This window comes from Nomia melanderi, chromosome 13, assembly GCF_051020985.1.
Source record: "Nomia melanderi isolate GNS246 chromosome 13, iyNomMela1, whole genome shotgun sequence".
Lineage (NCBI taxonomy): Eukaryota > Metazoa > Arthropoda > Insecta > Hymenoptera > Halictidae > Nomia > Nomia melanderi.
Genome location: NC_135011.1, coordinates 5588753 through 5614105, shown reverse-complemented (window position 1 = coordinate 5614105; position 25353 = coordinate 5588753). Strand labels below are relative to the sequence as shown.

At 39.7% G+C, this 25353-nt stretch overlaps 3 protein-coding genes across 5 annotated transcripts; 1 reads left to right on the top strand and 2 right to left on the bottom strand.

Annotated features, from left to right (window-relative positions):
* Positions 1 to 12: 12 nt before the first annotated feature.
* Positions 13 to 5021, top strand: Nagk (N-acetylglucosamine kinase). Of its 2 annotated transcripts, none has more exons than XM_031969873.2 (7): positions 13 to 741; positions 917 to 1094; positions 2229 to 2313; positions 2389 to 2487; positions 3080 to 3332; positions 3994 to 4292; positions 4460 to 5021. In XM_031969873.2, exons 2-7 carry the CDS (start codon positions 1030 to 1032, stop codon positions 4781 to 4783), a joined length of 1125 nt encoding a protein of 374 aa, XP_031825733.2. In that variant the 5' UTR covers positions 13 to 741; positions 917 to 1029; the 3' UTR covers positions 4784 to 5021. The 2 variants fall into 2 exon arrangements, with proteins under 2 accessions (XP_031825733.2, XP_031825732.2); XM_031969872.2 differs by having other exon boundaries at positions 809 to 1094.
* Positions 5022 to 5529: 508 nt separating this feature from the next.
* On the bottom strand, positions 5530 to 10476 carry Hr96 (Nuclear hormone receptor HR96). Of its 2 annotated transcripts, none has more exons than XM_076373330.1 (5): positions 9219 to 10476; positions 7512 to 8869; positions 7236 to 7452; positions 6751 to 7170; positions 5530 to 6562 (listed from the first exon to the last, which is right to left on the bottom strand). In XM_076373330.1, exons 1-5 carry the CDS (start codon positions 9354 to 9356, stop codon positions 6554 to 6556), a joined length of 2142 nt encoding a protein of 713 aa, XP_076229445.1. In that variant the 5' UTR covers positions 9357 to 10476; the 3' UTR covers positions 5530 to 6553. The 2 variants fall into 2 exon arrangements, with proteins under 2 accessions (XP_076229445.1, XP_031825729.1); XM_031969869.2 differs by having other exon boundaries at positions 5530 to 6669; positions 9219 to 10473.
* A 747-nt stretch (positions 10477 to 11223) lies between these two features.
* On the bottom strand, positions 11224 to 24346 carry LOC116424006 (uncharacterized). The gene is made up of 9 exons (XM_031969870.2): positions 23991 to 24346; positions 22892 to 22954; positions 21257 to 21315; positions 17994 to 18556; positions 17246 to 17574; positions 17053 to 17179; positions 12725 to 12898; positions 12321 to 12459; positions 11224 to 11920 (listed from the first exon to the last, which is right to left on the bottom strand). The coding sequence occupies exons 1-9, from the start codon at positions 24072 to 24074 to the stop codon at positions 11773 to 11775; spliced, it is 1686 nt and encodes a 561-aa protein (XP_031825730.1). The 5' UTR covers positions 24075 to 24346; the 3' UTR covers positions 11224 to 11772.
* Positions 24347 to 25353: the final 1007 nt, after the last annotated feature.

Sequence of the window (25353 nt, the reverse complement as noted above, 5' to 3'; positions counted from 1 at the left end):
TCTCACGCAGATCGTTCGCTCGGACCTGTTCGACGGTACGAGGGTGAGTTCGGGTGTTCATCGGATGGCAGCGCTGCCGACGTTCGTCCCATTGGCGCAGCGCTGCCGCGAATTTTGAAGCTTTGATGATGGACGGTTTGTTGGCAATGGATCGACCGTTGGGGATTTCTTAGTGGGACAAGATTGGGGTAAGATTGTAGGGTTTGGAGAGGGGATCTTTGATTTAGGGGATGCGATACGCTTCGTGAACTGAGATGTTGTTTTGAGAAGGTGCTGCGAGAAATTCGAACGTTTTGGGAAGTTTTCATCTTGAATGTGTTTATATTTCAGTGGCTATGAATATAATCGACCTTGTTTGTATTAATGCAATAAGCGTTGTTGCATTTCATTAGATAAGCTTCGAGTTGCTTCCATGTAATGGTGAAAGTATCGAATGCATAGTGTTAGAAGGCGTACCATTGAATAGTACGATATAAGATTGACCTGTCGCTTGAGTGATGTTCGACGAGGAGTGGGGCAAAGTTACGCTCGAATCGCTGGTAAACATTCACCGACGATCGTGGGTAGTTGAGACAGTTCTCGCTGCCACGTTATTGCTACTCCGCGAACTTATTCCGGAATTTTTGTAACAGACTTCGTGGAATCTCGTCCCAGCACTGACACCGCGACGCAATTACTAATTGCCAATTGCGTGAAGGTCTCCATTGAACCGACGACGAACCATCAAGTTCAGTTTTCGTAGTAAGTGGATCAGAAAATTCGAAAGAGAATCTAATTAAGCTTTTACGTGTCGCACGCGTGTTATCAGATAAGAATTTCCTATCTAAATCCTGCGCCTGAATCCCGTTGCCCGTCCTTCGTGGTACCTGCGATGCCCTTGAAACGATCCTGACGTTGTTCCGTTGAAAAATGGCAGGGAAAAAGAAAGGGAAGGGAAAGGGGAAGAAGAGGAAGGTCGATGAGTACCAGCTCCGCAGAAGTTTGAGGGAACAAGCGCGAAGAAGGGAAGCGGAGGATTTGGAGGACGAAATGGCAAAACCTGCGGAAGATCTGTCCCAATATGACAAAGACATTAGAATCGGCGGCATTGAGGGGTAAGGGTGATTAAGCGACGATCGTTTCGTTAATTGATTCATTGTGCCGTTAGTATCATCGTGTTATTAATTATAATTTCTGGTTATCATTCGCAGTTGTCACTAACAATAACGTACAATCTGATCCACGAACTAAAACGTTTAACTTCATTTATTTTTCCATTTTGTTTACATAATCTTTTAATTACAAGTTTGAATGCCAGTCAATGTTCGAATAATTCCATTGGAATAATTTGCATTTCATTCACCGGGTGCATATGTTTCTTATTATCGCAATAATATGTAACTGAGGATTCGGTGGGAGATTTCATTGACTTGATTTCGTCGCGAGAATAAATTTTTGGAAAGGATTATGAAAAGGATAGCAACGAAATGTGAATTTCGGTTCGTAATTCGCGAGGGCGGCCATTTGTTAATAACGAAGGGGACTTTGAGAGGAAAGAGATTAATAGATTTGGAACAGATGTGTTCAGTTAATTAGACGTTTTTAATCAGTTACACTTCTACAGATATTATCGAAATTTCTCTCTTTTGAAATGTTCTCTTTTTTCTGTAATTGTTGAGGAATTCGGTAGAGAATCCGCGATCGACGGACACGTTCCGATGAATCCGTACGTTTATCGATGCTTATCGAACAAGGTTTTTCCCTTCTTTGCAGTAACCTTTCTGCTTTCCGCGAAAGGATTTCCGCGATTGTGTTGTATAAGCACACACTGTTATCAGCGAATGTATATTTGCCATCAGGTTTAATTTCAGATTACAATTATTTGTCGATCGATCGATCACTGGAATCACTATCAGTACTTTGATTAGCGCGTCCAATGTTTTCTTGAACTATCGACTATTCAAAGTCATTGGCAGGCAGCTTCTAATAAAATTATACGAGACTACAGTTTTCGAATGAAATACTTAAACTCGAAGCATACGGTGTATCGTCGTAATAGAACAATAGTAATGTCCAATTAACTTTCTAATTTCGTCATAATTCCAGGAATGTCGTACGATATGTTTCAATTCTAATTACACGCTGAACGTTTCATTGAAAACGATAGAATTATAACGAAAAGAGAAGACAAAAGTCCCACAAATTCTTGAATGGTAAATAGGAATTAATATTCTGACCTCGACTCTTAGCGGCGCTACCCATTCTACTTTGGTAATCATTGACGGTAAAGGAACGCCTCTGACGGAAGTTAAAGGGCCGCCTACTAATCATTGGGTAATCGAGCGTCTGAATATAGAAATGAATAATATCATCCGAACGACAATCGGTTGTACGCATTTTTTCTCGTAGGCTTTGGGAATGGATGAAACTGCCGCTAGAATCAGCGCGATGGTTCAAAGGGGAAAGGAAAACTTGGATATCCCCGAATCGGTCCCCTTAAACGCCTTAGTGAGTACTTTCAGTTCCCGTTAGCCCTTGGAAAGCAGAACTGTTCAACAGCCGCTTTTTAGCCATCTTTATCGAACATTGATGCTTAGAATCATTCAAATCGTCACTCATCGATTCGTTTACATACCTTTCTAACGCTTTAATTCTCGTGTCACTTTAATTTTAGTAACATCTGCTTTTGATTTCCTTTATGGATAGAAAATTTAAGTTTCTCAGTGACGTGTGAACCTAATGTTCTTCGACTTATGAGATACAAGAATCGATTGTTTTCAAGTAATTCAGAAGCGGTCATCGGTGACTGACACGGCGCTGAACGTGTTCACACATTCCGTACCACCGGAAATTTCGCTTATAAAGTGCACTGATTTTTTAACTGGTAGATTAAGTTACATTCAAGCTTTTGCTGACGTTTAATACATTTCGATATCCTTTACGTGTTCGTTGTTTCTCGAGGTGTACCGCTATTCTTTGACACATGTCTCGCAAAAAATGTCTCCGCGTTCTGGTTAAAATTCAAACGGATATAAATGATCGGTCACCACAGTCATTCGCACTGAATGTACACAACCTGCGTCCTTTTGCGAACGACTAGGCACTCAGCCTCAGCGGATGCGAGGAGGAGGTGACGAACCGTCTTCTCGCGGACACTGTACTGCAAAACCATCCGAACGTAGCGAAAGAATGTTTTGTCAGTTCGGACACGTTGGGCAGCCTTAGAACCGCCCTGGACAGCTGCGGAATCGTTTTGATCGCTGGCACTGGTAGCAAGGGGTTAATGATTAACGCCGACGGGACAACTGTCACGTGCGGAGGCTGGGGACACATGATGGGAGACGAAGGCAGCGGTGGGTATCACCGAGAAACGAGAATCTTATTCTTTAACACTTTGACTGCCACGGCGGTCACCGATGACCGGAGCTTTCAAAACAAGAAAATAATTATGACTTGGAAGATAGTCGATTTCGAGTATAAATTTTCTGTAACGTTAATAACCAGATAATAGGGTAATAGAAGAATTTTCGTATCAAAGAATTAATAATTCTTGGTTTTGTTTCTTCGCTATAGAAAGCATAAGTGATACATAAAACACTGATGTTTTTCGTGGCAGTCAACGTGTTAAGCGTCTCTGTAATCCAAGGGAAATGATGTTGCAACATTTGCAGATATAGCAGTTGGAAGGGAATACAGAAACAAAGCGGCGGTATGATCAGAGAATGGCTAGGTGAAGATAAGTGGTTCGGGGATGTTCGAACAATGCTACCAATTGCTTTTTAAATTTAATTTTCAATTTTATTTTCACTTAACTAGTCCTGTATCTCTTGCACCTGCTACCAAGCTGATGTCCTCTAACCCTAGGTCACTATGTAACTGGTAGCACTTGTTCTGTAGACATAAGTAGATACGGTAGATGTATCAATCAGAGATTAGTGATCCAGGGTTGAGATTGTCCAAGAAACCATCGAGTAATTCTATAATAGTTCTGTACAAAAGCAATTGTACTTTTAGCGTATTGGTTGACCCAGCGAGCCTGTAAATATGTCTTCGACGACATCGACGGTTTGTTCGCTGCGCCGCAGCCAATCAGCTACGTGTGGCCGGCTCTTAGGACGTTCTTCAACGTAACCGACAGGACAAACCTGTTGACGCACTTGTACACGGATTTCGATAAAAGTAAATTCTCCAAGTTCGCTAAGGAAATCGCTGTTGGTTGCGAGAACGAGGATCCTCTTTGTCTACATCTGATGGCAGAAGGTGGGACGATCCTTGCCAAGTATGTCGTGGCTCTAGCGAAAAACGCTCACAATGTAATCTGTCCTTTTTGATTAGTAAGAGCATGGACGGAAAATGAACGGCCAATTGAATTGTACAGCGGGTACATTTTGTATTTCGAATGGCCATTCGTTCGCTGTCCATATAGTCCGACGTTTGATTTTGGAGTTCGATTGTAAGGGAGAAACATGTTATGCCGTAGACACTAAAGTTAGCTCATGGTGGTCTGAAGGTGATCTGCGTTGGATCCGTCTGGAAATCGTGGGAGCACATGAAAGATTCTTTCCTGAATGAAATTTACGACTCGGAGGCTGTTGACGAGCTAACTTTGCTTCGCTTGACAGTGTCCGCAGCTGTGGGTGCCTCCTACGTAGCCGCCGAGAAGATCAATTGGGCATTCCCGAAGTCGTACGAGAAGAACGCCGAACAGTTTTACCATTTCAAACGAGAGAATTTTGTGAAGCCTGTGCCGAAGATCAAATCAGCGCCGCGACTAGTGCCTTGCAATACTGCGAAACGGGATTAAATTAGCGGAAGTCGAAAGGGAGAAGAGCCAAAGAATGATACGCCAAAATGTTTGCGGCAATCAAGTACAAGTATACGAGGATTCATTCCGAGGGAACTGTGATCGTGCCACGATACATGAGATTCTGTTTACAACTGTGAAGGCGATACATTTTATATATTTTTTCATGTAAATATGGAACGGAATGTAAGATATTTATATTGCATTTGTACTGTGAATAAATGAGCAACACCTTGAAGCGTCAGGCTTGTGATTCAATAGGACAATTGACATTCGTGTTCGATACTTATGATTTTTTATTTCGATTTGAGATGTTGAGAAATGTATGACACGTCGAGTGACTGGTATTAAGAGATACGTTTGGGTAAATTGCAAGGTGTAAAGGAAATGATATTTAAAACATTTTGGGACTGGATCGTTTGTGTCTTCTCATTTACTTTGACAACATTGGGATATGTTTTCGTCGTTCTCGCCAGTTTGATCTTCTGTGTCTCGTCCTCCGTTCTTATGCTGATCATAATCCTGCAACTGCTTGGGTACGAATTCTCAACGACTGAAGATGAATGACACGAGAGAAGTAACTGTTATGAATTGGAATAATTATAAAGTCAACTGAAGAGTTTCCTTTTCTTTTTTTTTATTAGAAATAATATTTCGAATGTTATTATTTCAGAAGTGTGTCCAGGTCTGTTGTCCGAGACACTGGCAATAAAATTTAAATAAGTTAATCACAAACGGGCATAACAGTTCTTTGAAAAATATATTTCGACACAATATATCACAATAGTGTACATTTAAATCTTTGTAACGTGAACGAACGTCACTCAGGTCATGCTTGGAGCGAAACTATCTTATATATTTTATCTTATACCAAGAACTGAATTCATGTTTAGCTTTTAACTCCTCTGAAATTTGTAATTTGTTCTAAAACAAACAAATATCTTTTACAAGTTGTGAAGATGTGTGAAACATGAACATCGAACTTGGTATAATTATAACAAATATTTTCTCTAGACGTAACAGTTTAAGGTACTCTCGACAAAATATACATAATCCTTTTAACAACCGTATAAGAATTATTCGGCTAACGCTAAACGTATGCGTTTAGTCTCACTAGATAGAGAAATTTATGCAGTGTGATGCAATAGTTTTACATGCTCGATTAAAACTATAGTATATGTATAATCTCTGCTTATATAAAATCTAAAGTATCGAATCACCGTTCTCGTAAGCATTGGCTTGTCCAATCACGATCAATTTTCTATATTCCATACTGGAATTAATTACTATATTAAGTGTATATAGACACTTCTCTAACGTACACCTATATACACATAAAATTTGATAAGAGTAGTTTCAATTTTTCCATATTAAGCATCAACATTAATGATATATAATAGTACACTTTATAAACATGTTTATATGTATATATATACATAGTTCTGCCTATACATATATATTCGCAATCTGATACTCTGATGTTTAATACTTTATAGATTTTACATTACTTATTTTCTTTACAATATTTAAATTATTGCTATACTTTAGTTCTATAAATGTACGATTACTAAAAGAATTTAGTAGTGATGGCTTTATAGTTCTGCAGAACTGAGGTGTTAACAAAAAGATTGCTTAAACAGATTTTAACCAGTAGATTGTTTAGTTCGTTAGAAGAATAAATAAATTAATCAGTGTTTCAAATCAAATATCTCTATGAGCAGTGGTTCCACCCGTGATGGATTTAAATTAAGATAAACTCCGACAACTTCGTTATTCAGTCTGTGAAGGTCAGAAATTTTTTGAATCAATTTCAAAAACATAGATTTGGCCTCGCAGCCAGGATATACGCTTTCCAAATAACGTCTAAGCAAGTAATAGTACGAATTCTATAAAAAAAAAGAACGTATTGTTAAAACTAAATGACACAGTTCTATCGTTTGAACTAAAAGGAAATATATTTCACTTACTTGCTCCAATTTGATAACGTCATTGTGCACCACTTTTGGTCTGTCAGGTGTAAACAACGAGATTGCACTTAAAATTAAAATAATATTTTCATCCCGCCATCTTGGATCGAAACTTCTAATAAATCGCGCATGCTCTGCATAGAGATTTCCTTTTGCTTCTTTTAACACATTGACCTTTATATTTGACATACTTTCCTGGCTATGTGGTATCCACCATATATCTTTCTCTGCATCATAATTAATGGCAGACCTTAAAATCATCATTTCTGTACAACCCCCTTTCAGGAGGGCTATTTGATCATCTTGACACATGTTTTTAAAGGCATTGATCTTTTTGGCCATTTTTATTAAGCGTCTAATAGCAATGGCAGTTAAATTTATAACATCCAACAATGCTGGGTCAGACTGACCAAAATTATTCTGGAAGGAGATTCATTGTAACTGAATAAGAACAGCAGCCAATGTCGTAACACCTTAAACGTTACCTTAAATTTACAATCTTCTTCAATTAAATTTGTTATATCTTCGTCCAAGGGAGCCAATAATGCTTTGTTGGCTACTATTAATTCATTCAACTTTGCTCTTTCAGCATCATTTAATTCCCTCCTGGACTCCATACCTCCAAGAGCAGAATATGCTGAAAACTCTAATTTAATTGCTTTACAAAGAATAGATTCAATGGAGTTTGCAACAATTGGTACTCTGAAAAGGAATTAGCGGTTGACATGTCTTGTAATATTGATTCTATACTGCACCTATACCTTTGCACATCCTGAAGTACATCTCTTGTGACATCTGTTATATTGTTACTCCAATCACCACTACCACCAGGTTCTATGTGTTGCTTTATACATTCTTCTTGATTAGAATTTGTAATAAGACCTGTTAAAATTGGATTCTCAACATGCCTCTCTTTCACTTTAAATGGTTGTTTGTACACATGGCTGGACAGATTGGTAAGCTTTGTGTCCTCCTTAAACTGAACATCTGTGTGGTGCTCAGGGCTTGGTTCTCTTTCAACACTAGCACCATTTTCTTTAAGGAACTCAGATATTTGTGGATCTTCTTTTAATTTGTTCACAACTGTAGAATCCGTCATAATTTTTAGAAGTATGTCTTGATTCTGCAGTAATTTGGCAATAAAATTAGAATTATTAACAAGCATTGAAACTGGAACAGGTTTATCTAACAACTTTGTAATTCCATCATCTTCTTTTGGACATGTGTCATTGCTCGGTTTCTCACATATCGTTAGTTCTTCTGAACAAGGATGTAAACTCACAGGTGTGTCTGGGTTTAGGTCAAAATTTTGTTTTTTCTGATGTGATTCTTGATCAATGTACACAGAGTTCTGTACAGGACTACGTTCATACTTAGTATAATCAGACGCATTGACAAATTCGGATGAATATTTTAAAGATTCGTTGTTATTCGAGCCAAACTCAGCATTTAGGTCTAACAGATTTTGCTCAAACTTCTTGGAGCTTGTGACAGGTTTCTTCTCTTTCTCCATATTATTAGACACTGGCTTCACTTTGTCGAATTTCTGTTGATTCTGTACAAGGGGAGCCGTCTCTATCTTAAATTTCTCCACATCAATCTCACTTTCTTCCTGATGAGAAGATTGGTCGTAATTTTCGTAATTAGAACTAGAATTATGGGAAGTCTCTTTCATCATATCAAGCGTTTTTGATCCGGTTATAATCCCGTTTTGCGGTGGACTAGAAGGACTTGGAACACTGGCAGCTGTTACAGGGCTCATGCTCTCCACTATGTTCTGCCTGTTCGCATCTAAATCTGTATATTTCCTATCAGACTCCCAGAAGTATGTATCAGACGCAGTTGATGCAACCGAATTAACAGACATAGAGGTGTCTTCAAAGTTGCAATCCTCTATGCAGCTCTTCTTGTTCTTGGATGTCTTTGCACTATCCACAGGGGGCCTTTTTTTTGCACGGTTTTGTTCTATCTTTTGCCTCTTTAGCACCTTGTCCTCCTCTGACATAATATACTCCTTCCTCATACCAATACTGAAACATTTGTCCAGACGGCATTTCTGACAAAACCGCCTAGTGACTGGTGTGATGTTACAATTCTCTGTAAAAGGGCACCGGAAATCCTGCAAAAACACATCAAACATTAGAATTACATCCTACCAAACTCAACACCAAACATCCCTCAGCACACGATCAACAGCCCTACTACCACCAAAACAAGAATCACTATAACAACTTCTCCCATTCCCTTAATTCAAATTTGACTCCCAAAGCGACGTCTGTCTTTCTTAATATAACATCAACCCTATGTCGACAAAAAAAAGAGAAACAAAAAAAGGTACAGAGTGTCAAATCCGTGTTACAAAAATACAGTGCAATATACTGTTCCAAACTTATCGATCGGTCAAACCGTGTTCGACGATCACGAAAAAATCGAGGCGCGAATTATGGGGATGTTTTCGAACTGGTCACCTTATTTTTCAAAGCGTTCCTGCGGAAGAAAGCCTTGCAGCTCTCGCACGACACCGCGTTGAAGTTGTAGCCTAGAGCTCGGTCCCCGCACACGCCGCAGATCTTGTTCGCCTCCCTCGCCGGTTGTTCATCTTCCATTGCTCCCTCAGGCGATTTCCCGGACGGTCAACGCTACTTATCTAGCGCACCATTATTCCCGCTTAAAATCACGCTGCACTGTCTACGCTGACTCATGTCAGCACTTTGTTTATCACACCAGCCGGAGCTGAACGGGACAACTCCACCGCGAGTGTTTACAGTCCCAGCATCATTTTCGGTACAACGCCCCGGATCCACGAGATGCTCGTCTCAAAAGCCTCAACTGACAAGCTAAATGAGCCGCTCAATTGACGTTCAGTCATAAACAGTTAACGGGGCGGTGCGCACAAACCTGTCGTGTGTTTCGTCGTTAACAACCTCCCACCACGTTCCGTCAACAACGCAACCCGACCAAAGTAACCAACCGACAATCTAGGGAATTATTTCTGGCCTGAGCGTTAGCTGCTTGACAGCGGCTACCCGTTCAAATGATCTTGCGTGCTCGCGAGTAATCTTTCTAAAACCAATCGGAACAGAAAACCGATTCGTTTCCGTGTTATCTTGCCGAGCTTCCGATCGAATCCTTTCGCTTCGCACAGAAGATTCCGAGAAACTTTTCAGTTCTTGATTCGAATCAGACGAATACTCCTGTTCCCCCGAAACGATCGAGATCTTCAAAGACGAATCACCAGTGTCATCGAGTTGAATTACTCCCAATAATTCAAGGAAACATTGCGCCGAATGTTTCTCATGTTTACTCAAAATGCGATCCGATCGTATTCGACAATCTCGATCGAATCTTCTCGACCATCGCGCTAAGATAACACTTCACTCGGATCTACTGTATTCTATGGGAATTATTTCGATATACAACTTATAGCTTTGCAACTTGTTTATCACTGGGTACTAACGGCGTACGATAACACGCAAATATCTCGAGGCGAATGGAGATTCGATACTGTGTCACCATATCGAGGAATATCAGAGGCATGGAACGTCGTGCATCGCGATCGCCGTAATTGTCTTGCAATTGTTGAATAAGCAGTTCAAAGTTCACGCGCACACAGGCTCACCGTGCGATGGTTACCGATTAAACACGTACGCCGTTCTACGCGGTAAATTTCGTTTGATCGCGAGCCGCCGCCGTATTCGTGGCCGATCGACGACTTTTCACGACCACGTGCAGAGATCTACCACGTAACTGGCCGCTGGATCTCGATCGCCGCGAGCCTCGATCGCCGAAGTGTTTACTTAATCGGCGTTATCTCTGTTAATCGTCGGACGCGCAGATAAATGCCGCCGGACAAATTACGAGCACCTACGATCTGTATTCACGGCGAAGGATAGAACAAATCGCATTTGTTTTTATTCGCATTTCCGGCCGTGTTGGTAAAACGATCAAAATAGACGAAGGTAGATCGAAGTTTTACGTTGTTTAAACGTAAGAGAATTTTTGAAATTATTAATGGAGATGAAAGTAAATAGTGGAGTTCGTATTTTGTTGAAAGTGTTCGCGGGTTTAGGAATATTTCGAAATCGGGAGGGGATTTTTTAAGTAATGTTGGATAACGGTGGAAATGAGTAGAAATTCGTTTTTCCTTTAATTGAAATTGAAAAATAACCATGAAGGATATTTTTATGAATTTCCTCTTACCTTCTGTTCCTTCTGTAAAGACGTCTTTTATAAAAAGACAGGGAAAAGGCTTGAAAATGAATTCTGAAGTTCAATTATTTGAGATTAGATTTTGAACGGAATATAATAAACTTGATATCATTGAGCTCGTTTCTCAAGCGTCAAACAAGCTAAGTTATTCTATTCTCAGGTTTTAATTAGCACAAAATGATCAGGACGAAATTTCTTACGACATGAGCATATAAACCAAAAAAGAAAATGATCGTTGTGAATTTAGTCGACGAAGACAACGAGTATTCTGCACGACTTATATTTCTTAAAGTAAAAACATAATAAAACAGACCGAAGATCGATACAAACATTCTTGACGTTCGTATAAATGATTGACTTACTTACAAAAATTAAGCACAAATTTTATTTACATATCGCTTCTAATGTTTCGACGTAAGTTTATTACAAGACGAATACTTAAGAGAACAACGTCCATTGTTTAATGTATGTAAGATTTGAATCTTTAAGTCTACCTATAGCAAAAATATAAAAATCGTATAGTACTTTATTAAAAATATACAAGTCCATTTTATAAGAGATCCTTTCTATCGATATAGTAAATATTTCCAATCACATTACAATACGTCTATATCAAAATTAAGTTTTCTTTTCTACGTAGTGCATAGAATTCTCGCTGGCGCAAAGGCACTTCGTGAGTTGATATACAAACATTCTGTGACGAGTAAATTTGAAACTCTTTCAGAATTTTTAGCCATCGTTCACCAGTTGGTTTCAAGTGTTAGAAACTTTCTGAGTTTCTTTTCTCTATTCGAACAAGGCCTTTAGTGAAATTTATTTCGGCGGTGTATCGGTCAATTTTGTACTTCCCAATTCTCCTCCGTCGCTGTGAAGTATTAGCTCCTTTCTCGTGTGGAACATCACAATTTCCTCCACGTTGGCGAAGGACAGCTCGTTCACTTTCTCGGAACCCAAAGCGAATCTATTTTCAATAGCAATAAGTCATTTCAATTCCTTCGGTAACACAGACAAATCATTTTCTGTAACTTTCGCGTATAAATGGACATCGAGTAATTTCAAAGTTAATCAAAAAACAGGAGAATTTATTACTTTGTTAATATTCTTCTTTAACACTGTCAACTCTTATATTTCTTTAAAAAATTTTTAATACAATGTTTAAACAACCACATTTATTTTGCACGGCTGTGCATTGTCTCTCTATTTTTATAGTCTTCTTTACAACTGATGTAGTTGTACCATTTGTTAACGAACAATAGGGGAACATGCTCAATATTCTGTTTACAGAAGCCCGTGATAGCGATAAATAAATACGGACTAAAGAACATTCACGTACAAATTTCAAAGTAAAAAATCGCGTTTACCTGTTGTCTGGCCTTTTTCTGACTGGAACGTTGTAAACTCTATCTTTGTACCAAAGCACCAGAGCCAAGGGGTTGTTCACGTTTTTGAAGGATGGCCTTAGAAGGAAGTATCCGTCTTGCGGGCTGCCATAATTATTTTCTGCATAATACAAGAAATATAATTAACAGTTACTTTCACAGCACATTTTCTATATGCTCTAGTTTCGAACTTTACAGGAAACTTCACCGAAAAGGGGGAAGCCTGTGCTTTGAAATTTTCCAATGTATTTAATGGACATCCTTTGAATTTATAATTTCAATGGAGTCCCCTCTGAAGGGATATTTTAAATGAAATATTAAAATATCCGAGTGCAAAGGGTTTAACATTGAATTTTTTATTTTTTACAGGTTTGGCGAATGCGTACGTTCCGTGATGAGAGCCGTTGCCTGTTCTCTGGTAACGTTATGGAACCAAGGTTTATCAACGTAGGAATGCCTCTCAGGGGGTGGTGGCAGCGGTCTGGTAGCTCTTTCCGACGACAACGAGGTATTGCTGTTCGAATGAGGCAGTGTTGCTGACTTCTTATCAGGAGATCGTTCTGCAATCAATAAATCATACATTAAAGGTATTTCAAATCAAAAGTCCATAGAATACACATGGAAAAGAAGCAAGATAGATGACTTTACTCGAAAAAAGATCTCTTTATCTACCAATCCTATTTCAAACACTTTCTAATATCAATCAATATAGAAATAAAACTGACAGTTCCACTAATTAATCAGGAAACGTCATAAAATGAATATTCTAAAACGATCAGAAGCAAGAAGCAGTAATTGATTATTTTCCAGTTGATCTCAGAACTTAAAAACCACTTGGTTTCTAGTTCTCGCAAATTCAAAATTACCAATTTGCTAGCCTAATTTAGGAGGACATAATACCATACTGTTTCATCTTTCTAAATTGTAGAACCACGTTTTCCCTTCCATTTGTATTAACTATCCGACAAATTGGATTTCATCCCCTAACAGTTTAGATTGCGTCCGACCGTAGAAGTCGGGGATCAATGATCGGAAAGGCCGGTACAATGAAAATTGAGTTGAAAAAAATGATGAAACTGACTTGCTAGGTTCAGTCGAGCTTGAGTGAGGGCTGCCTGCGTGAGGCACTCCGAGAGGCTGGCTTGCCGGCGCATCGCCGTGTTCAAAGACACGTTTCGCTTCGTGTCGCCGATTATGGTCGCCATTTCCTCTGAATCGTTATTTCCCCGTAAACCTTTCGCACTGATACAACGCACTGATCCGGACTTAATGGAGTTAATCCGATTTAATGGAACACGCGCACCGGCGCATCGCTGTTGCACCTGTTTCCACTCATGTTCAAGCGGTTTCTAAATTCATGGAATATTTAAGAAGATTCTCTTTTTATCAACGGAAACTTGGCTGTCGAACAAAAACGCACAGAAATAGAATTTATCGAAAACGATCTTGTACTGTTTTTTTTTGGCTATTTCGTAGTGCCGCGTGTCGGGAATTAACGGAATCTTTAAAAGTTCACTTAGTTATTGGGTCATGTCTCACACTTTGTCTACATTCAACGGTAACACTTCGATGGAAAATTTTGTGGTTACGAAAGGCAAAGAATTTGAAGAGCGAACTGTTATTTTAAGTATTAGTTTCTCAATTTTTGTTGTGTTAAAGGAATTATGTTGATTTTACGGGATTTTTGTATTATTGACGATTTAGAATTGCGTGCTGTGCGATTAGTAATGGAAAAGTTTTTGAAAAAGGCTTTAAACCGTTCAGTCGCGAGACGCAATGTTTCACGAGGATTTAAATGGACTTTAGGATTGGAGGCAGGTAGGGAACGGGTTGAGTCGAACCGAACGCGAGCAAATCACTGCACCGACTGGCATTTAACTCGAGGTCCGAATGAATAGTAAAGTTCGGCTGTCCGTTGGTCCCTCGGCATGGGGCAAGCTCATAGTTAAAATTGTACTCTCCTAGGTGTGCATATTTTTCGGTCGTTCGGAACGCGTTCCGAACTTCCAATTTTGGATGAAATGGATGACAAATAGGCAACAGAACCTCATGCGTTCTTGACTCTTTAAAGTTCAAGGAATGCGGCGACCTCGGGGTGCACTTGGAAAGCAAATGTTACGCAGAGACACGAAGAATCAGAGCACATAGACTCTTCTTTAAAAAATAAATTAGCTTTGTACTCTAAAAATTGCTTCGAATTATATTTTTGTGTTGAATTTTTAAGCTAATGTTATTTTAACCCTTAAAATGCTGAGTGGAGTCCTATAGGGAGCCCGGAAAGTATTTTTTCTTAATAATTTTGTAAGTAATTTTTTGTAATTTTTCATATTTTATGTGTTTTCTCTTTTTTCAAGTATTGTGGGTGATTTGTCTATTCTAAAAACATTACCGTTATTTTGTTTTTAGCTGTAAACATACTGGGGTCTCCTAGAGGACCCCACTCAGCATTTTAAGGGTTAAAACCATAACATTGATATTTAATCAAGTTACTGTTAACTATAATGTTCCCGAACGTTTCGCGTTTAGGACCATTTCTAGCACAGAATTTCGAACTTTTCCCATAGAATAATTAATTTTCAAAAGTGTGTACCAAAATTTTGTGTTGCAATATCTTACATGCGACGAGACAGGTAATTTTACATTTGCATAACAATAATGTCCCGCGTTAGTTACTGAAATTACCAGATCGCAATCTCCCAGAGTAAATAACATATGGTACATCGCTTCGCGTGAACAGATTGACCTAAGTACCTAAGCCAACATGATAATGAAGAAAAGAGTACGAAAAAAGAACCGTGCGGCAGGTGTTTCAACTAGATTTCTATACCTGGTGGCTCGGGAGGGCGGGAATAGCAACACCTAGAAAGTCCCCTTTTGATCCTCACTATCATATCGGACACCTCGTCTGCCAAACGGGCACCCAGACCTCCTAAGAGCTGTTTGCTCAGTCTCAGGTAGAAACAGGAACACATTCCATTACACTATTCCTCCTTTAGTGGTTTCGACTGTGGCACAACTGCGATAAAAGTCATCCCCACTCGTTCCTTTCAGAATTTCTTCACATTCCGAGCTTAATCATCGACTTAAGTATATTCCACTTGTCCTTATCGTTGGGCATGTTGAACATTTCTATCCGCGGAGTTTTGATAAATTGAAACAATCACCGTTGGCACACTTCGTAACGTCCGAACGTACTTTCGTTGTACTTAACATCATTCCAATATATTCGATATCACATTGATGTATCACTTTTCAGATCGGTCTAGGAATATTTCGGGAAGGAGAACGGCGGCTTAGTTTAAGACTTTATACTTCATTTTTCGCGGCAGGCGCTCTTCGTTGTTCTGTCACTGATTCTCTGATTCTCCATCATTCGCTCACTTTCTCTCTCTCTTTCACTCTCTCTCGTTAGACGTCATCCGATTCGCTCGCTCTCTCTTCCTCGTTCGTACTGCACTCATAAGAAGACAGTTCGGTTGGGTGAAGAGCACCCTCTGCTCGCTCCCACCACCTGACGATCTTCGGCACACACACCTTAAAGCCCCTGTACACGATAAAAACTGCGGCATGCTCAAACCCATCACTTGTAGCGATGGATTTGAGTCTTCCACAGTTTCGTGATGCGTGTTGCACTCGAACAAAAAGTGGAAAAGACTCAAACCCATCGTTCGTAGCGACGTATTTGAGCGCCGCATGTTTCAGCGTGTACGGGGGCTTCACACATGTACGCATCTCGTTCAAAAACTATCAAACTCAAACTATACACGGTAATTTTCACAAGTAACCAACATATTTGAAATAAGTGTTCGACACACTAATTAACCGTGCGCAATATTATATTCTTCTCATTCGTAACACTATTTCGGTTCTTTTTTTTTGGTTTAATATTTGGCTACATTGTCGATTTCACTTTCATTACCATTCTTTCGATAGGAGCGATTAATGGAAACTGATCGCGAACGTGGACACGAATTTTCGTTCGCGACGGTTCGAAATAAAGGGCGCGATAGCTCGTTCATAACTGGCTGCAATTGCTCCGTGCAGCAGGTTGTACGAGCAGCATTTGCCGCGCAGATGTTTATGGGAAGTCAGCCCAACGAGCTTTTTATTTCTTCAATTTCCACCCTGCCCGTGGTTTTTGCTACACCTCGTACGCTCCACACCCCCTGTCTAACATTCACCGACCAATTTCCCTTTTTGCGGTTATTCCCCCACCGACGGAGCTACGTTATTATATCATGGGAACCGTTTACTTCGTAATTTATTCCCGTTTCGCGTGCACGGTGCGTTAAAAGTGGCGTTTCGTGTTAGAGAGACTTTTAGATAAGCTGTGCACCGCTCGCAGTACTTTAAAAATACATGAAACTCAGATATAGGAATATTCCTCGCGTACTCTTCAGAAGAAAATAAAAATAACTGAATATAAAAAGCTGCTGATTACCAGATTGCAAACTTTCCGTGTTCACGGCATTGCACCAATAGGCAAAATGCGATCGAATAATCTGCAGACTTTCGTAAAAAAAATTTCTTATGATAAAAATGACGTGAGAATGTAATTGTTAATATATTGACTCGAATGAAGTAAATCGGATTGTCACTTTGTGAGGTACTAATAACATAAAATAATGAATTATTAACAGTATAAGCTAATCATGTAAAACAATCATTGATAATATAAAATAATTAGTTAGCAATTGACAATCAGTCAACTCACCTAAGTTCGTCCGATTTAAAGTTGACAAGGGGCTGATCGATTGCGTCGGTTTAGCTGGCAATGGCGGCGGCGGCGTCACGCTAGGCGTCCTTTGAATAGGACTCAGGTAATAATTATTATCGTCTGGCTGAAGGAATCATAATAATTTATTAATCTACCACCTGCCACGTTAAAAACAACAATGTAAACTTACCGTCTCCGTGATCGATTCATAAATTTCGTACGTGTATTCCTCTTCTTCGTAACTTGTCACGCTGCTAGGCGGTTTGTAGACGCTTTCCGCCGAGCTCAGATGGCTTGCCAGCGACTGCTTACTGTCAACCCTGACCATATCTTTTGTTTGTTCGTCGAAGGCCTCGTACTCGTCTTCGCTCCCTTCGGTCTGCGCCGGTAAATTTGCGACGAGATCAAGATTCTTTAAGATCGTCAGAGGCTTCGCAGGTGTCTTCTTAGGCCTCTCTATGATCACAGCTGGGCCCTTGTTCGTTTTGGGCTTCGGCGGCGGCGGCACAGCCATCCTCTCTGAAAATGCAGATTAAGTTGTCCAATTTGTTCATTAACTAATTCGTAGCCAGCGCTCCCGAATGAACACTAAAATCATGTGACATTATTCCGTTTTCAAGATTCTGTAACCGAAATTCTACGTAAAATGTATTTGAATCATTCGCCTCGGAACAGTCACAGTTACTTTTATTTCTAATTAGTAACAATTTTACTATTAACATTTCTCGTTACTACTTTAACTAAAGAAGACTTTCAAAGAAATGTCTGTTAAACAACTCGATCAGTAATCTTTGGAACACAAAACAAGATTAAGAGACTGGTTGCTCCAACAAGTTATTTCTTCTACCAATAAACACTGCTGCGAACAAATCAAACGATAATTTCTCTAATTCCCACATTTCTCTATATTCAAACCAAATTGACTTTCGTTTACTAACTTGGCAACTGACTAGGAACTACCGGGGCACTGTACAAAAATGATTTCTGCGGTTCGTTGCGACCCAATTGCTTGGCCTCGATGATCCCCGCCTTCACTGATTCAGGTTTCGAGCGCGTTTCAGGTTTCTTGGTGTACATCCGCCCCAGTTTGTCCTTTAGTTGGTCCTTTAGTTGGTCACTGAGAGATTTCTCCGCCGGGCCGTGCAGCTTCGACGCATTCTTCGGCGGCAGGACCCTGTGGTCCTCTAAGTTTTCGTAAGTGTCCTGAATGGAGCTGCAATTGGCGTAAGTCTTTTCTTCGTCCTGCCTCGAAATTCCATCCGTGTCCCCGTCATTTGGTTTCCCTGCAGCCTCCTGCGGGAAAGTCTTGTCGCTTTCATGAAGTTTCGGTGGCCTCATCGGTACTTCTGGCTCAACGCTGTCTTCGTTGTAGTCGTCCTCGAAGTCCGTGTCCCAGGACTCATTGTCGCTTAAATTATCGCTCACTTGAGACTCCAGGAATTTCGCTTCGACGAACGTTTGCGGTGATCTCCTCAGGTCGTCTATGAATACCCAGAGCTTCCTGGGAAATAGAATCGACATTATTAGACGACAGATTTTTACGCGAACTACGTAAGTTACTCGAAGTAAGTTACAAAGGTTAGAACTGATTTCTTTTCTTAAGGATTTCAATGAGTTGAAGATAACGTACTAGCAGTATTCAAAACTGACGAATGTTATTCTTATATACTATGCATTCGCATTTCTCATAAATGCATAAAATCTGCAGTCTAGTAAATAATATGAAATTAAGAAACTATTTATTATCCTGCAGAGGATAGGTAGGGATAATACTGAATTAATATTAGATTATACTGAAAACTTAGATTATATTGATTATGTAGAAAAATAATTATACTTAGCCTTGAAGCTGATACTTTAATATATAATTATTTATTGATATACTTTATGAATTTATGAATAAATCGTAATGTGAACTGCCGGTTGTTTAATCTTTTGAGGAACTAGTAGTTGGCGATTCTTTAGGCAGTTTTTCGATAGTGGTAGTTCTATTGTTATGAATATTAAGTTCTATAGTTGTGAATTATTGAATATTGAATATTAGATATTGATAATAATAGATATCTATAACAATAGATACTGAATATCTATATTATAAATTTATTTAACAGAATTTAGAGTTCACAACTATAGAACTATCATTATCGAAGAACTGCTTAAAGAATCCCCAGCTAATTCCTCAATAGGTTAAACAACTACCGGCAGTTAAAGTATCACCTCCAACACTAAAGATAATCTATCCACTTGCTACTGAATCAGCAATTCAGAAATGATCCGTTATGCAAACCTGCTAAATATCACGAACAAAACCGATATAGCCTCCGAACGAGCGAATCCTCGTGGCTGCTTTCACTCGGGCACGTTTTCCACGAAAAGCACGGTAGATTTCTAAATATTATTTCATTAGGAAGACACAGCAGATTTCTCTGCGCGGTATTAAAAGGACCCGCGTTAAATCGTACAAATAGGGAAAATGTTTCCCCCGTTTCAGCGACGTGGTTCGTTGACCCGAATTGTCTCCGTGCTCGTGTTCCCTCCGCAGTTTCGAACGCTACATGCAAATGGCGGTCGCCGGGAGCCGCGTTATTGTCAAGTGGAATTTCCTTAATTAAACCAAGACGATAAATTTCGTGGCGTCGGTGTAATATTGAATGATCGAGGCCCGTCCCACACGATAGAATTACGCTTTCCTGGCGTAATCCGAGGACATCCAGCCGAACAACCGGCCGAACCCTCCGGAACCGTTGCGCTGGCTAGAGCGTCTTTCGATTTTATTCAATGCCGACGAGCCATAGTTTCGGTATGCGTATCGCGTACCGCGATGCTTTCTACGGGCATCGACGCTCGCCAAATTTTTCTTCGACGATCCAGAGTCGGATTAACTCGTTCGCACGCCGTTAGACGATCCTTGAAACTTTGGGTCGAAGTTCGAGCCAACCCTCTTTTACCGCGGCAAGCACGGCTAAAATATTCTACGGAATTTTTATTTTCCTTCGAAATGCATTCTAGTTTGATTTTTTTAATCGTTCTAAAATTTGTTGATCGTTCTCTAAATTGTTATTTCGCTGTTATTCTATTATTATCTACTTTCTTATAGAGACTACGAGTATTTTTCCACGTTTAGTTTGGGGATGATTAAATGAATCTTTTTCAACTTCCGAGGAGAATATGCTTGTTTTTTGGATAATTACAAGGAAATAAACCCGGAATGGATCATTTCAATCTGTCTGGTGTTTAAGCTTTAATGTTTAAGTGCCGATGGGATAAGGCGGCCCTGCAACGATCGCTTGACGCGACGTCCAACGCGAAACTTCTTTTGCAATGCGTATGAGACACGTTTAAGGAGAGGCCAGCTCACGCGTAAACAATAACAAGTAATTACAGTAATTAAACGTCGATGCAAATTGGATATATTTCTACGAGCGAGTTTAATGAAACAAATTAAATATACAGTTAATCCTTTTATGCTCGCATGCTCAGATTAAAATTACGAACAATATAATGAAACGAATTTATAATTAATTAGATAAGAGAATCTATGAACATGTACATCATATTCACAATTCTTTCTCCAAATCACTAATATACAGGGTGTCCCCAAAATCACAGTACAACCAAAAAGTAAACCCACACGGAAAAATATAAACTATCCTCAAGACGTGAACCATTAAGACGCCACTTAACCCTTTACAGTCGTAATAATTCTACAACTAAAGTGTATTATTTCTTAAATTTTAAACAAATAGCAAATCTCTGTTTCACGCAAATTATTACAAAAATAAGTATTTCAATTCTACAATTTTCATTTATAACTTTCCATCTTAATATTATTCTCATTTTATACTTGACACTTTCCGTAATCTTCTATTAAACATAATTCGCCTCGCGATTGCAAAGGGTTAACAGACACCGGCGCCATCCCACGTACCGTTTACGGTCCGAAAAATCTGTTTACAACCGTCGGACTGTTTCCAAGCGGCGATTCGAGAAGTTTCCGAGCACGGGGCGTATTTTGATGCGTATGACCGCACGATTGCAGGAATTGAGGTGGAACCCGAAGGCGTGTCTCGAAGAGATTCTTCACGCGCGCGGAGAGGAACCGTTAGACCGTGACACGGACTTCGTAATCCTATTTGATGGGAACAAGCGCGCGCTGTTCCGCGGAGAAAATCGGCCGCGGTTTGTGTATCGTTTCTCTTACCATCTTGTCGCGGGCTGGAGGTCGTTCTTCCACAGAGCCAGCTTCCCTTCCGTCAAGTGCTGGAATAATTACAATTAATTAAGAGGAGAATAGAGAGCACGCGCCAGCCGGCCCGAAATACGAGCCAGACCGACGTGAATGAAGCCGCTGCATCGTCTAGCTCGTACACTCGACGAAATTGTCCCGAGCAGCTCATTTTATTTCAACTGCTAGTCCAAGTCAATCTCGAGTTTCAGTTTTTTTATTCAACTGGGTCAATCCTCGTTATAGAGACGGGTTACAGTTTTCTTATTTCGCAGCAATCGCCACCTTAAAAGCGTTAACGCTAAAACTACCAAGCAGCTAAGTTGACTTTCTGAAATTCCTGTATGAAGTCTTCGTGGGTACATCTATTGAGACTTCAACCCTTTGCACTCGGAAGTTTTTCACTAGAAATATTTGAACATTTCGTGATAAAGTAAAGGCGATATTTTGTGAAACTCGAAGAGAAATCATACGTACATTGAGGAACAAAGATATTTTATTTCAATATTCCTTGGATTGATGCATTATACGAAGTATAATATTAAATATCAAATTTTATAGTTTTATTGTACGAAATCAAGTGTTGAGAGTCACCTCTCGAGTGCAAAGGGTTGATTTTCAATCCAATTTGCGCATTGCTATGTCGATTTCTGTGATTTCTCGGAGAAACGTCTGTTTTCTTATTCATAACTGCAAAAAGGAGAAATCAGGAATTTTGACCTGTCTGGTAGCTTTAGCGTTGAATACGCGAAATCACTTGGACGACAAATAGTTTCACTTGAGTACTGTAATCAGTATATACAGAAAAGATATCTGTTACAATTTTTATAAGGATTGCATATTAATCGTGTTAAACGTCGGTTGTTCCAGAGTGAATTTCTTCAGACTGATATAACTTGAATAATTGTTTTCATTGATTTGTATGCACACTCGGTCTAAGTACTTTTACTGGGATGTTTATTGATGTACAATCTATATATTGTGTGAAATGTATAACGTTGCTTCCTTAAGTTCAGCTTAAGACTAAAGCTACTGAACAATTACAGTGACCAATTTCTAATTTTCTATAAAAGTTAGAATAATACGTTTCTTGGGATTCGAAGGGTCGCCTAGTCTCGTATCTGTGCAACTATACAAATTCAATTAAAAATCTTTCGCAAACGTGCCATGATAATTCGAATATTCACAAAATAAAAACTCTAAAATGGGTCAATTTGACCCGTCCGGTATTTTCAGTGTTAAGACAATAAAATATTATTTCTGAACTATGGTAACATAACTCCATTCTTCTCGTTCACTGCTTTAAATGTCCCTCGACTATCCCCGGTATCAGGAACCAATCGATCTCAGTTTACAATGCATATAGGCACGTGATGTCAACAGACCTCGTGCACATACATCGCGAATGTTACTCACAATCAGCGAACCGCGAAAGGAAGAAAGTGACTCGAGTGATCGTATGCCCGCGACGAGTGAAAATTCAATTCGAACAAAAGATGACAATCAAAGACACAGCTCGAAGCTGCAGCGTTTCGATTAAAGTATTCTTTTTATTTTTAAAAATTTCCAGAGTAAGAAAAGGCTTCTTTCGGTTTCGATCGATTTACTCACCAGAAACTCATCCCCACCAATCTGCCGCTTCGCTATCGTTGCACAACACTCCTCCAAGCCGTACTGTAAAATGAGGATACTCGTATCAGAGACGGACGTAGGACACGTACACGATGATAACACAATATCTTTGTCAAACATTCTCTGTAATCGTGGTAAATGACCACAAGATACTTCCTATTATTATTATACAAGAGTCATATAGCATTTCTTTCATTACATTTTTAATGATATTAGAAATGCCGACGTGACTTCATTCTGAATTAACTCGCGGTTCGTAGTCTTACTATGAACCCCTGACTCTTCGCGTTACTATAAATATTATTACCTATCTTTGGTACCAAGACACGTGTTCGCTGTAAGTGGGTAACGTGCAGTAAAAATATTAATGGATATCTATATATATATACATCTAAATGTACGTAAAATACAGTCACGTTTGTTTAAAATAACGTACTAACATTTGTAGAGTTACTCGAATTTGAAACTATCGCTACAACATTGGAGAACCTAGTAACCTACATCAGTTTACACTGAATCTAATTTTTAAAAATCCTCTAGCGCTCCAAAGATAAGATCCCTGAAAATTCAAACAATTACAACATACATATTCCCTGTACACTAAAAATCTCACTAAAATTACCAACAAACATCCGATTACAAACAAAACCAATGAAGTGCGATTTCATTGAATCCATAAAAGATCAAGCTAATCCCATAAACAAAGTTAAAAATATACATATGAGCCACGGTATCCCCAAAGTTACCATCGTCCTACAACCAAGAAACAACTAAAACATAGATCTGTCGATCGCGTGAGATCCATTTCGATCGTAACAACAATAATCAACGTTCCGCTGTGCGAAACGTGTCTTGTCACCTGTTCGAGCACCTATACCGATCAGTTTTAATTGGTCTACACCACCCACGGTTATTAATCGCGATTCAGCCTCGCCGAAGTTCCGCTTAATACGTATTAGTCGTTGATAGATGGAGCCTAAATAGATAGGCGACAAGATTCTGGAGGAGGGCTCGACAGTTAGCGTCCAGGATCCCGTCGACCGAGTTCACCGGCCGTCGGTCGACGGAGTTTACTCACCTTTAGCAACAGGCACAACACGTCATCGTTCGTCCACTTGGATATTTCCTCGAGGGCCTCGCTCTTCGACAATTTTTTGGACATTGCACCCGCGGGTACGCGAGACCGTCGCAAAAAAATCGTCGCACGTGTTCGCAGTCCGGTCGCATCTGCATCTGCTTTTTGTGGGCGAGGTGTCTTCTTGACAGCCCTCGGCGGCTTCGTATTTTCCTTCCTATACTGGTCCCCCCACCCCAACCGTCATCGCGCGATGACGTACGACGAGGACCGCGCGGCGACACGACCCTGCCGCCATTGGTCACTTTCTTATGGTGCACCTGTTTTACCGCACGCGAGCCGCAGCGACTGCCAGCCGCAGGCTTCTTTCCTCTTCGAATGACTGCCGATGATTCATACCGTTTCTAGGACGGCTAGTTGGTGTATCTTGACAGATTCTATGGTAACGAACGTTTCACATTCTTGCGACTAGGAATAGTACTTATTCGAGGTTCCCTGGTTCCAACGAACACGACTCGAGTTTGGATTTAGGGGTACATGTTGGTCAAGGTCCTCGGTGCCTATGTTTTCATAGGGTCGTTGAGAGTAGAGGGAATGACATAGAAGTAGACCAGTTTTCTAATTGCTCTTTTTGCGAGTTTGTTTCTGTTGAAATCTAATGTACCGTGGACAACAATTTCTAATGGAGAAACCAATCTAGATTTCTCTTAGTCAGAATGTACCTAGGACTTGATTGTTAGGGTGGTTATCCTTATATCTTTGGGATGACGGGAGGATGGTTGTGTTATGAGTGTTGGACGTTTTGTAATCAGTAGTCTTGAGAAACATCCGCTTGGAGTAGGAAGTTACCGGATATGTTCGCCTACGCAACGGCGCACGCCTATAGTTACTTTTTAATTGGGAGGCTTGAATTGATTCTCTTTGCTGAACTTAGGGTAAACGGTTAACTGCGTAAACGATTCTTTAGTTTTGAAAAATCATCCTTTATTCTTTCTAGAACTCGGAATAGATGGAGATTGATTTGTTCCTTATTTTTTTGTTTACTTTCACTGTTTTGTAAGTAGTTAGGAGCGATCGGTATGTCTGTGGAGTACATATGGTTGCCGTGTATAGGCGTTCTAGGAACCTGATTCATGGGTGAAATATTGATTCCTTTATACCACGTGTTCTAAGTCATCGGGCATTACAATTCGTTAGTTAAAATCATGTGTACCTTGAGCAAGGAATTAAAATTTTGTTTGTATATCATTTTTAAAGGAAGATTCTTCACATATTTTAAACAATCGGAAACTCGTTTTGTTAAACTGACTTTTTCAAATTTAATGAACAGTCGTATAAATGATAATGGTACATTCTTTCAGTCTAA

Excerpts from the sequence above, each read along its gene's own strand:
- Nagk (XM_031969872.2), top strand. The coding sequence starts at position 910 with ATGGCAGGGAAAAAGAAAGGGAAGGGAAAGGGGAAGAAGAGGAAGGTC. Across the intron at positions 1,095-2,228 it reads AGAATCGGCGGCATTGAGGG|CGGCGCTACCCATTCTACTT; the intron begins GTAAGGGTGATT and ends CTCGACTCTTAG. Across the intron at positions 3,333-3,993 it reads GATGGGAGACGAAGGCAGCG|CGTATTGGTTGACCCAGCGA; the intron begins GTGGGTATCACC and ends TTGTACTTTTAG.
- Hr96 (XM_031969869.2), bottom strand. The coding sequence starts at position 9,356 with ATGGAAGATGAACAACCGGCGAGGGAGGCGAACAAGATCTGCGGCGTG. Across the intron at positions 8,870-9,218 it reads GGAACGCTTTGAAAAATAAG|GATTTCCGGTGCCCTTTTAC; the intron begins GTGACCAGTTCG and ends GTGTTTTTGCAG. Across the intron at positions 7,171-7,235 it reads AAGAAGATTGTAAATTTAAG|AATAATTTTGGTCAGTCTGA; the intron begins GTAACGTTTAAG and ends ATCTCCTTCCAG.
- LOC116424006 (XM_031969870.2), bottom strand. The coding sequence starts at position 24,074 with ATGTCCAAAAAATTGTCGAAGAGCGAGGCCCTCGAGGAAATATCCAAG. Across the intron at positions 22,955-23,990 it reads TGTTGTGCCTGTTGCTAAAG|TACGGCTTGGAGGAGTGTTG; the intron begins GTGAGTAAACTC and ends CTCATTTTACAG. Across the intron at positions 12,460-12,724 it reads AACGGCTCTCATCACGGAAC|AAAATAATTATGGCAGCCCG; the intron begins GTACGCATTCGC and ends TGTATTATGCAG.